This window comes from Arachis ipaensis, chromosome B9 (assembly GCF_059453495.1).
Source record: "Arachis ipaensis isolate K30076 ecotype BB chromosome B9, ASM5945349v1, whole genome shotgun sequence".
Lineage (NCBI taxonomy): Eukaryota > Viridiplantae > Streptophyta > Magnoliopsida > Fabales > Fabaceae > Arachis > Arachis ipaensis.
The window spans coordinates 25,298,218-25,310,517 of NC_142444.1; the positions used below are offsets into that span (position 1 = coordinate 25,298,218).

General features: G+C 32.7%; 1 protein-coding gene across 7 annotated transcripts; it reads right to left on the minus strand.

Annotated features, from left to right (window-relative positions):
- Positions 1-787: 787 nt before the first annotated feature.
- Positions 788-5,036, minus strand: LOC107619295 (uncharacterized). Of its 7 annotated transcripts, none has more exons than XR_015899140.1 (8): positions 4,629-5,020; positions 4,396-4,438; positions 4,211-4,318; positions 3,207-3,275; positions 3,097-3,132; positions 2,228-2,362; positions 1,717-1,781; positions 788-1,264 (listed from the first exon to the last, which is right to left on the minus strand). XR_015899140.1 is itself a non-coding variant. In XM_088497926.1 (7 exons), the coding sequence occupies exons 2-7, from the start codon at positions 4,414-4,416 to the stop codon at positions 1,235-1,237; spliced, it is 399 nt and encodes a 132-aa protein (XP_088354052.1). In that variant the 5' UTR covers positions 4,417-4,438; positions 4,629-5,020; the 3' UTR covers positions 788-1,234. The 7 variants fall into 7 exon arrangements, 1 of the variants encoding a protein (XP_088354052.1); XR_015899138.1 differs by having other exon boundaries at positions 1,717-2,003; XR_015899141.1 differs by lacking the exon at positions 788-1,264 and adding an exon at positions 1,271-1,616.
- Positions 5,037-12,300: the final 7,264 nt, after the last annotated feature.

Sequence of the window (12,300 nt, forward strand, 5' to 3'; positions counted from 1 at the left end):
TATGTTTTCAATAAAATAATAACGTTCAAACTGATAAGAAATTTTGTCATACAAGACAGTAGAAGAAAATGTTTTGAGCTGACATAGCACCACCGAAAATTTGTTGCTGTCATATAAGAATTTGTTTTTGAAAAACGTTTTTAGTTTCATATAACATTAATAGTAACATACTAAAAATTTTGATAATAAGCCAATCAGAATCTGTGATGAACCGATGGCTGAATGAGGAATTGGATTAATACAGACAGATTTACAGACGGATTTGGTCTTTATTACAGACGGATTTTTGGTTACCGACGAAATTACCGACGGATTTTGTCCCTCTGTAAAAGCCCCGTCGGAAATTATTTACCGACGGATTTTTTTTCCGTCGGAAAATTACAGACGGATTTTTACCAGTTACCGACGGATTTTCCCTCTATAAATTTTCTATCCATTTCCCATAGGCGACGAACTTTCCGACGGATTTTCCGTCTGTAATTACAGACGGATTTTCCGACGGATTTTCCGTCTGTAATTACAGATGGATTTTCAGACGGATTTTTCGTCTGTAATTACAGACGGATTTTCAGACGGATTTTCCGTCTGTAATTACAGACGGATTTTCCGACAGATTTTCCGTCTGTAATTTGAATTTTGGAAAATCATCCCACGTTCTGATTACAGACAGAAAATCCGTCTGTAAATTCGTCAGTAAGGTAAAATAAATTTTTTTTAAAATTTTTTCATTGCAAAATAAATACTTTAGATTTGTTTTCTAAATTTACTCCATCAAACACACTGTAAATTGAAAAAAAGAAAGCCAAAAATCACATAAATAAACATAATATTCATTACATGATACCTATAAAATTGGATGTTATTTTTCAACACCATTAGTCAATATCTCACTGTCTCAATAAAAAGATACCCCAAAAAAATAAGATGACCATCCCAATAAACAAGTTCCTCATTATAGTTACTTTCCTATGAATATAATCATATCATTAAATTAATCCCTAAAGTGCTACTTCATGATGCTAAAATTCAACTCCACTCCACAATTAGGAGGGGGTTCTTATCAGAATTTTCAACAGATCAAGCAAATTACAAATCAAGAGTTAATTTTCCTCATTCAAGCATGATGCTGTTGTTGTGACTTGTGAGAGGAGCTACTCCTGCAGTTGCACTTTGTTTATTCAGCCAAGGACCAAAAAGGTTCACATCCCTTAAAGGTTCCAATTTGGTGGTGGAGTCAGGAAGGTTCCAATTTCAGTTCTTGTATCTGAGAAAACACTGTTATTAAACTGCTTGATAGTTAAAGAAGTCATGTGCAGTAATAGAGTTGTATTATATTAAAATTTAAATTCTTAATATTCTTTAAACAAAAAAATGAACTGATTATTGAATTAAATTGGTTTAAAATAATCATATAGTATTGAATCTATTATAAAGAATAAAGTATATGAATTATCACATTGACATCATTATTATATATAAGAAACAAATGAAGCTAAGCCAAATAGCTAATTAGATAGCAGGGTTGCCTTGAGTTCTTTTCTTAATATCTTGCCGATTGAAGATTTTGGGATTGCGTCAATGAAAATTACTCTATGTAGCCTTTTGTAAAATACTACCTATTCACAACAATTAAATTAAAAAATGTCATGCATTGTCTTATTAATTAATTATCTTCTTATCAAATACAATTAAATTAATCAAGTATAAATCATTTACCTGTTTAGCTATAAAGTCCTTGACAACATCTTCAGTAATAGGATCAAATAGGATCATTTGATGACCTCACCACAAAAGCAAATATCAAAATCACAAGCAAATCAAATCAGTTAAGAAAACTTCATGAACACTTTCATATGCATGCATGATGAAAGCACAAGACGGATCAAGTCCCATTAATTTTATTTGGTGTAACTGTATAAGGCTTTCTTTTCCTAGTTCTTATCTATGGGCCCATTTGCTGTCCACTCTCTTGGGCAACATAAGCATATGGTAGATGGGTTTGTCTGCACACAAAAAGCTTTTAGGATTAGCCCCAAATAGGGCAGGGACAAGCAGGAACATATAGGCATTACTAACTTAGAATGTCAATAGAATAACACACAAATTCAAAGAATCTTCAAACAAGATAGCAACCTTCACCACTGCTTATACTACAGAATAGCAGAACACACACCATCAACATGAACAATATATTTAATGCTTGGGAGAGTAAGAGAAAGAGGGGTACCCTCAAACGATCAGAGAGAATAGAAGGAGTGATGAGCTTGAATTTGGGAGCTTCAGAGAGGAGCTTGTCATAAGTACCCTGATCAAACAGCACCTGGTTGTTCACCTTTTCCTTTTGCTTTCCCTTGCTCCACTTCTGTTATTCACATTCACAATAACAAAAAATCCAAACTTTAAAATCCCCAAAATTACCCAATAGGTCAACCAATGATTCATTTAGGGCCCAAAAAAAGGTAACATTTATTTTAAAATTAAGGTCTAAAATTGGTTAATGCATATGGCCATGGGAGTCAAGTGACATTCAAACTACAAGTCAAACACCACACATATCAAATATCTGCTTAGAATGTATGTCTACTATGATTTACACAGCTAACAATAAATTCAATCTATTGTTCCAATATAGAGGTCAACATTTTGCCTCCATTCACCAGTGTATTATTTATCTCTAATTCAGATTCAGGTGGGAAATCAATAATTTCCATATCATATCACAGGTCCCTGGTATTCTAATTGTAAAACATAAAAGATCAAGAAGAATTTGGCCAACTTCAGAAGACATCACAGCAATTTAATTATTTGGTGCTTTAATTAAAAAGTAAAATACAACATAAGGAGTTATTTTGGTGGCCATACTATCATAGGCAAAGTCTGTTTCATGGCCATTTCTTTGATGTGCATCAAGATCAATGATCATCACCCTAAAGATTTTGCAGACAGTTAGAAGATAATTCTAATTTGCATGTGTTAAGAGCATGTCCTAGCTTGCAATGATAAAGCCTAAACGACAGTTATACTACCTTGATATATTCAACCAAACCAAAGCAAAGTGGATGCAAAGAGAAATATCTGCATAAGCACAAAATCCACCTCCTTTTTCTGCAGAGCAGTGATGAAATCCTCCTCCTACGTTAAGAATTTTGGAGAAGTTAAACAGACAAAACAAGGAAAATGAACAAGGGAAAAGAAAGTTACTTCACCTGCTTCCGGAATGGATGAAGAACTTTTTGTTGCACAAGACAGTTGGAAAATAACCCCACCGGAGGGACCTACGTTTATTATTCTATATCAGTGAATATTTAGCATATCAACTGCATAAAGTTCCAGCAATTACCAATTTTGTACAAAATAACAAAATAATAAAAAACAAATACACAAAAGCATTCCAATAAATATGTAAGTTTATTTTCTTGATTTCTTCCTATTGTACAAAAGGAAAGATAAAGACTAACTACATACCCTTTCATGCAAGGGCACCATAAGTAATGAAAATCAAGGAATGAGAAGTATCAACATTGTTAAAAGAAAACATTGTTAAAAGAAAAGTGTCAAGCTAATTTAACCAATCAAACTGAAAAGTGAGACTTATAAAAAAAATGCAGAATTCAATTTCCTATGATTTCTCAGCAACCAAACAGTAACAGAAACCAAAAAATAAAAAAGAAGCAGTGCGTCTGTGTCTTGAATCCTTGATCCAATAAAAGTGAAACATCTCTTCAGAAAGGGGGAAAAATGAATACAAATTAGTTCCCTGGAGATAAGTTTGCTAAACAACTCAGTAAAATGTAAAAATTGAAGAAGCACAAACATAAACACCAGTAACTAGTAAGCTTTTCTTAAAACAAAGAAGTTTAGAAGGAAACTAAAAGTGGATAGTAGGTAGGAAGTCTAAAACAGAAAAACTGCAAGAAATACAGAAATCACTAGATTTCCAAGCAAATTATCTTCTTTCTGAACATGGGGAAAATTTTACAAAAAAATAATAAAGCCCTACGAAGAAAGGTATAGCAATTAAATTAATGTATGTTTGCAAGCAATTCTAAGAGAAAATACAGATAACCCAAAGTGAGCAAATAGAATAAAAACAAGGATGCAGTTGTTAAGTCTATCAGGCAGATCATATATGAACTATTCTTCAACAAGGATGAAAAATATGTGAAGAACAATGTGAAACCAGAAAGGACACATCTAATAGCTCTAATACCTGAACTTTACGGAGAAGATTGCAAGTACGATGCAGCTTCTCTATGTGCTCCCTTTTGTCAAAAAGAGAAGTGTTAACGCTGTCACTCCTTGACTGCACAGACATTATCTGCAACAACCAGAAAAAACACACATTCCTATCAAACTCAATTCGAATCGGATTGAGTAAACTATAGCTACAACTACCTTCTCAAGAAGTTGCTCCATGTTTGAACCTTCACGAAATTCCCTAATTTAACGATTCCAAATCAAAACCGAACAAACAGAAAACAATCACAATGAAATGCGAAGAGACTTGGAGGGGATATCGTCGGGTACAAAAGCACAAAAGCAGAGTATGATAAACCTAAAACTCGCACAGAAAAATTGAGCCCTAAGATTTATCACGAAGAACAGAATCACAAAATCAGGATATATACCTGAAATTTGAGATGGTTACGAGAAGAACCGAGAGAGCGAGTTGAGATTAGATGGAAGAGGCGCTAGAGGGAGCAGATGCGATGAGAGCAGCGGCAGAGAGAGCTCTGCGACCATGGGAGTAGATGCGACGAGAGCGGCGCCGGAGGGATCTCGTGCGACGCAAGGGATGAGAGAGAGAGATTGTGCGACGCAACGGCGGCAGCGGCAGCGGCGGCAGCGGCAGCGGCGGCAGCGGCAGCGGCAGCGGCGGCAGCGGCAGCGGCAGCGGCGGCAGCGGCAGCGGCGGCAGCGGCAGCGGCAGCGGCGGCAGCGGCAGCGGCGGCAGCGGCAGCGGCGGAAGAAGCAGAAGTAGCAGCCACGGAGAGAAGTAACTCGTGCTAGGGAGAGGAGAAGAAGCTTTCATTTGCAAGAAGCTCGTGTTTCATTTGCCTTTAATTCCATATTTTCGACGGAAAATTTTAAATTACAGACGGATTTTCCGTCTGTAATAATTTAATAAAACGCACCGTTTTGTTTCCTTATTTACAGACGGAAAATCCGCCTGTAACCATTTTCCACGAAAAAAATTAATTTTTTCGACGGAATAATCGACGGATTCTCTTTTCCGTCTGTAATTTATGTTAATCCATTTTTTTGATTTTCCGACAAAAAATCCCTCTGAAATTCCTTCTGTATTTCCGTGGGATAAAATCCGTCGGAAATATCCGTCTGTAATAACTAATTTTCTAGTAGTTAAATAATTTCAAATTATTAGGGAAAATCAAATATTAATTAGCCACTAGATAGAATATGCAAATTAAGATAATAATAATTTCAACAGTAGATAAATACATTGCACAAGTATAAGAGGGTAGATAATAATAATTTCAACAGTAGATAAATGTATTTCGACACTAGATAGGATATGCAAATTATGATAACTTGGCAGTTCAATTCTTAAAATGGAGGAAAACTTGGCAGCAACAATAACAACAAAGTGGAGGAGTGCAAAATCAACACAATTCAGATAAATAAACACACATGCCTTAACAAAAATAACAAACAACACCAAATTTAACGGCTAAAAAGGATGGACTCATGGAACTAAAGAAATAACAGAGAACATCAAAATCAATTTTTTTTCTTTTACAAACCTTTACCTTAATAGAGACAACGCAGTCAACAACCCAGCACAGTAGCAACGGCGACGATTGTGCTCAGTAGATCGGAGGCAATTCGGTTTCTCCGTGAGGAAACTATTACCAACAGCGTGTTATAGCAAAGCCATTGAAGTGTAGGAGAAGAAGAAGAGGGGTAGAAATTGGGGGTTTAACATTATGGACAGAATAACACACCACTTGATGTCGTTTTGGCCAAAACACGCGCCAAAAATAATACGACGTCATTTTTGGAGTGCCAGCGTGGCAGGAATTTGTCCACCTCAGCTTTCCGATGGCTAGTGATGAACGAAAACTGCCTGAGGAACTACTGTGAGTGCTGGAGTGCAACTTTGAGGACTAAATTGAGTAACTATTAACTTCAAGGACCAATTTGAGGTTCAAGTGCAACTTCATAGACTACTTTGAGACTTAACTCTATAGAACACAAGTTGTAGATGCCAAGTTGCCAATAGTGCATTTATCCTTACGGTGCTTTTGATGGAGTCCGCCACAGGCCACCGCTACAATTATTATTATTAATAAATGGAAAACTATGTAAATAAAAGCAATTTGAGAAAAGATCAAAGTTGTATAAATAAATTATCAATCATAAATTTATTGATATATAGTTTTCTTTAGATTCCTTGCCCCAAATGTGCATAAATAACTACGGCCGTTTTTTTATTTTAATAAAATCTTAAAGTGACGAGAAAATAGCAATTTGAGCGGAGATTAAAGTCGTAGAAATAAATTATCAATCATAAATTTATTGATATGTAGTTTTTTGTAGATCACTGTGCCCAAAATTTTCATAAATAACTACGGTCGTTTTAATGACAAGTGTTACTTAAAAAATTTGTTAGTAAAAATTCAAATGACTTTTGCAAATAATTACACTAAAAAAATTATTAAAACAAAATGTCAACACAAGATAAGAAGTTGACCCAAAATTTTAGTTTTTGATATATAATAATAACAAATGTTAGATTATTTGTTTTGAACTGAGAAATTAAAAAATATATAACTCTCAAAAATAGTAGAATATAATTAGACAAAAAATGTTATATGAAATTACATAAATAGTAAAAATGTTATATATCAATGTTTTATTTTCTCAACTCATTTCTTTTACATTCAGAATTTTATGTTAAGCTTAAAGTTGTGAAATGTGCACGAAAAGAGGATTGAAGTGTGCTTGATTTCTTTTCGATAAACTTATTTGCAGGAAAAACATATATTAACATGTTCAAGTTATAAGCTTGTTTTATTTGAGTTCAGTTAAATTATACTCTGAGATATCAGGATTTAGAAAGATATCTTCCAATGTCTTTAAGAGACTTTAGATGAGTTTTAAAAAGGTTTTTGAGTTATCTCAGGTTTGTCAAGTGACACAATTATTTCTAAACTCAAGCTAAATAAATGAACAATAAATAATAAACTATAAACACTAAAAGTTAGGTGACATATATTATATATCATTAGTTCGACTTAGAATCTTTATAGCTAGTCTCCAAGTATCTTGAAATTTCTATTATCATAGTCCTGTTATATATACAAACTTTTTTTAGTAAACAAGTCCAAACAAGTTAACCTTAACCTACCAAAACTCACTTACATAATACGTGCGTAAAATCACGTCTTTTTTTTCATATTTTTTTCTTTTTCTTTGCGTTCCTTCTCCAACGTTTGTATTATGCGTTTCTCTTCCTCCTCCTCCTCCTTCTTCTCCTTCTTCTTTATGTTCTTACTCCTTTTTTTTCTCATTCCTTCTTCTTCTTCTTCTTCGAATGTTTTATCCTATTCATCATTCTTTTTATTGTTATTGTTGTTACTGGATTTTTTTCCTTCTCCTCTTTCTATTGATTTTGCAACGTAACATTATGTATTTTTCTTCTTTGTTTGATTTTTTCTCCAAAAAAGAATTATGAGAAAAATAAAATAAGAAGATGAAAAAGAAGAAACAACAGAAGATGAGGAGGAGGAAGAGGAAGAGTTTTGAATTATGCAGAACTTATCAGAATAAAAATACACCGAAATTTTTAACAATAACACATAAATTTTTTAGTTTTTACACCGAAATTTTGCTATAAATGCACAAAAATATTTTCTTTAATGCATTTTTTCTTCTTTTTTTCTTTCTTTTAGTTGAATGAATGTAGGTTCATCATCTTCCAAGTAATTTTGCAGCATTATGTGTTTCTTCTTCTTTGTTTGATTTTTTTTATTTTTATTCTTGTTAAGAGAGTAAAATAATGTGAGTTCAAAAAGACATGCATAAAATAATACTAGAAGTACTAGAACAAAATTCTATGGTTTGTTACAAGAAATTGAAGAAAAAAATCTTGATAAAAAGACAAAAACAGTTGCATATCATTCAAATATGTACAAAATAATACCAGAAACACAATAACAATATTCTGTTATATAGTTACAGCATAAAAAGGACAACGTAACAGCACCAAATACACCTCAATTCACACGAAATATACCAAAAAGACAAACAAAATACACTTTTTTTAGTACACCATACAATATGAGTTCAAAAAGATCATGCAACTCAAAATAATTAAAATGATACCAGAAGCACTAGAATAAAATTCTATGGTTTGTTATAAGAAATCGATGAACAAAATTCTTGATAAATGGACAAAAATAGTTGCAAGTCACTCAAATATGTACAAAATAACATCAAGAGCACAATAACAATATTTTGTTGTCTAGTTACAGCATAAAGAAGACAATAGCATTAAGTATACTTCAATTCACATGAAATACACCGAAAGACAAATAAAATACATCAAAATACAAACCAAAATACACCATTATTTTTTTTTATTATATCATACAATGTGAATTTAAAAAGACATGCAACTCAATGAAACATGCATAAAATGATACTATATCACTACAACAAATATGGCCTTTAGCAATGCTAAATTTTGCAACGCCTTAAAACTGTTCTCTTAGATAGTTTTAGACAACGGTTTTTTGTAGTGTTACTGTTGAATTCAATTTTTTACTATTTTATAGCAACAAATTAAAACCGTTCTCTTTGACTATTTTAAAGAACGGTTTTATAATCGTTACCATGATTTATTTTTAAGCAATGGTTTTTTATTGTTGTTTAAATAATTGACAAAAGAAACACGTAAAAACCGTTGTCAAAATGCTACACTTTAAAACCGTTCTATTAGATGGTCTTAGACAACGGTTTTTACAGTGTTGTTGTTGAAGTTCAATTTTTCATTACATTATAGCAACAAAATAAAACCGTTCTCTTTGACTATTTTAAAGAACGGTTTTATAACCATTACAACAATTGTTTATCAAACAATAATTTTCTAATATTATTTAAATAATTATACAAATAAAAAATACATATAAAAATAATTATATTTATTTTATAATTTAAAATATTTATGTACAATTTTTATTATAATTAGTTATTTCATATAAATTAAAATTAAAATTCTGGTGATGGAAAAATAATAAAAGGGTATTTGATTTAATTAGATAATTGATATTTTAAATTTAAACTATACTATATGAAATTTGATTAATATATTTATTTTATAATTTAAATTAAAAATAATTAATTGAACTTAATAATATGTTAATAAATAATATTCTTAAATATTTTTAATGGAGTACATTTAATTTTAAAATTATTCTATCCTTTAATGTTATCAAAATATCTATTTATATTTATCTTTATGCTTTTATAAAATTCCTTATTCTTAGCCCTAAATTCCTAAATTGAATAAAAATCCTATTTCCCAAATTTCAATATCCTAACTGTATTTTATAAAATATGATTAGTATATTCATTTTGTAATTTAAATTAAAAATAATTATTTGAGTTCATTAATAAATTGATAGATAAAATTTTATGCGTTTTAAAAGTAATCTTTATAGTATTATATTTGAATCTTAAATTATTATTCTATCTCAAATATTTTATAAAATTATTATATTACTCGTATAAATTTTACTCTAGCTCTAAATTCCTAAATAAATCCCTAATTTTACAAATCCCTAACCATAACCTAATGAAAAACGCACGCACACAGAGCAGAAGAAAGGGAAAGAAAGGAAACGGGAAGCTTGAGGGGGAGACAGAAGAGAAGAAAGGAGGAAAGGGAGACAGAGGACGAGGGAGAAGAAGAGAGGGGAAGGAATAGCGCCATGGAGCTTGGTGCCGCTGGTGAGCTACCATCGCAGAGAAGAAAGGGAGAGGCGAACGTGACCCACGAAGGAAAGGGAGGAGCCGCCGTCGAGCCACGCACCGTCGCCGTTGTTCGTGCATTGCTGTTGTCGTTCGCTGAGGGTGAGACGCGAAGAGAAGATACTGACCTGCACCATCACGCCTCACTGCCTTCGTCAAGCCTTCATCACTGTCGAACCTTATTCCCGTTGCCATCAGGTTTGCTGCTGCTGCCATTGAGAGAGCCGCCACTGAGGCGAGCCGAATAGGGAGATGAGGTCACCGTCGATATGGTCACAGAAAGGGAGAAACGGATGCGCATGAGAGAATGACACAGAAGAGGAGGAGCCATTCCTCTGCCGTTGCTGTTGCCGGAAATCTTGGTTGCTGCCGTCATTCATGATAAGTTAGTCGTGTCCTAGTTACCAGAACCACTATCTCTGAACCCTATTTACTTTGTAACAATCCTGTATTTGTTTCTGATGTTCCTGGCTCTATTGCATTTTTGGAATCGTCATAGCTGAAGCTTGTCACCGGTGAAGACAAGCTGCTGCGCCATCCCCTTCATTCTAACACCGAACCTCCCGTTTGTAACCCTGTAACGCTTCCACTCTTGTTCTATTTAGCATTTTGTTTCCGTGTTATATTCTAATTTTAATTACAGTAGCCAATGTCTTTGTTTTAGCACTGCGTATGTTCTGCCGGAAATGTCGAAATGGTTGCTGCGAGTGTGATCATAGTTGGTGCTGCTGTCTCTGTCCCGGTTAGGTTGGAATTATCACTGCTGCTGCCACAAATTGGGGATAAAGGGGCTTTTTGCGTTAAATTATGCGATTGCTTCATCGAGGTAGGGGTTTAACTTAAACGATTTTAATTTAAGAATGCCTACAAGGTTTATTGAATAACTGCAAATAGGTTTAATAGCTGTGAGTAATTGATTAATTATATGAATGTTGAATTGTGGCTGAAATTATAATTGGAATGATTGAGATTTTGATTGGGACTTTGATTGAATTCGTTAATTTTGTGAAATTGAATTATGAATTGTTTGATGAGAGATTATTGTGATTTCTATATTTTGATGGATCAAATTGAAATTGTTGCTGTTGAGCTAGTTTACTGTAATGGACTTAGTTGGTGATTAATTGAAACTGGGTTTAAGAAATAATTGGAAGATTGAATCTTGAAGTGTTAAACCAATTGCTGAAAATATGATTTTTGAAATTAAAAGACAACTTTGGAAGTAAATTAGTTATTCAACAATAATCAAAATGATATGAGAGTAAAGGCAACTATGATAAAAAGTTGTTGTTGGGATTCAATTTTGAGAAGTTTGAATTAACTAGAGAATTGGTTATGATTTTTCAAAGTTAAATTGCAAAATCTGATTTTCTGCATTACTTTTAAACTAAGTCAGAAACTTTGAAAAGCTATAACTAATTCTGTGATTATCGGAATTGTATGGGACCAAGTCTGGATTAAACTTGGGAATATGTGGAGCTGGACTAGAAAATTTGAGGACTTTTCATTAAATAGAAAATTTATGGCAAATTTTTAAAGTTAAGTCATTAAATTTGTCCTGCAGCAGAAGAGTTCAAACAGGGCAGCAACTTGTTTGTCTTGCTGCGATTCCTATGAGCTGAGTTCTGGAGCGAAACTAATTTTATTTTAAAATTTGATTGACTTGGTTAATTTCTCTAAAACTTCAGAATTTTAGGAGTTAAGGATTGAGAGTTGTGAATTTTTGGAAGTTAATGATTAAGGCTGGAAAGAATTAGTTTTCAGCAAGTTATACATCAGCTTCCAATGCTTGTAACTCTTAGCATTGAATAGAAATTGGGTTGCAACCAAGACACACTTGTTTTTTGATAAGTTAGGAGTCTCCAAACCAAATTTTAGCCTAATTGAAGTTTTGTAGTAAAAGTTATATAAGTTAAAAGATACTAAGCTTGTTGGTTTCTAAAACTTGTTGCTTGTAAAAGTTATATAAGTGATCTTCACATTAGAATTTGCACTAAAAATTGTGATAAACTGAAATAAAAGACTTGATCATGTAGGTCGTTAGTTGTATGAAATAATGATGTTAAGTGCCTTGTAGGATTTTTTCCCTCTTCTTCCTCTAGAAGATTCTTAATTTTTATCTTGATTTACCAAAGGCTGACAAAATTCCATCATTTAATGCAATTTTCTTTGCTTTTTAATCTTGTCTTTAGATGAAGACCATTCGAAATGATACTTAATTGGATATTTTGTAATGGTGTTATTTTGCATGCCCACTTCATTTCTTCTTATTTTACTGTTTTATTCAAACATATTGGTTTTCTGCAT

Coding starts and splice junctions, on each gene's coding strand:
- LOC107619295 (XM_088497926.1), bottom strand. CDS start 4,416: ATGGAGCAACTTCTTGAGAAG. Junction 3,276..4,210: donor ATCTTCTCCGTAAAGTTCAG/GTATTAGAGCTA, acceptor TAATAAACGTAG/GTCCCTCCGGTGGGGTTATT. Junction 2,363..3,096: donor CTGCTCTGCAGAAAAAGGAG/GTGGATTTTGTG, acceptor TGTGAATAACAG/AAGTGGAGCAAGGGAAAGCA.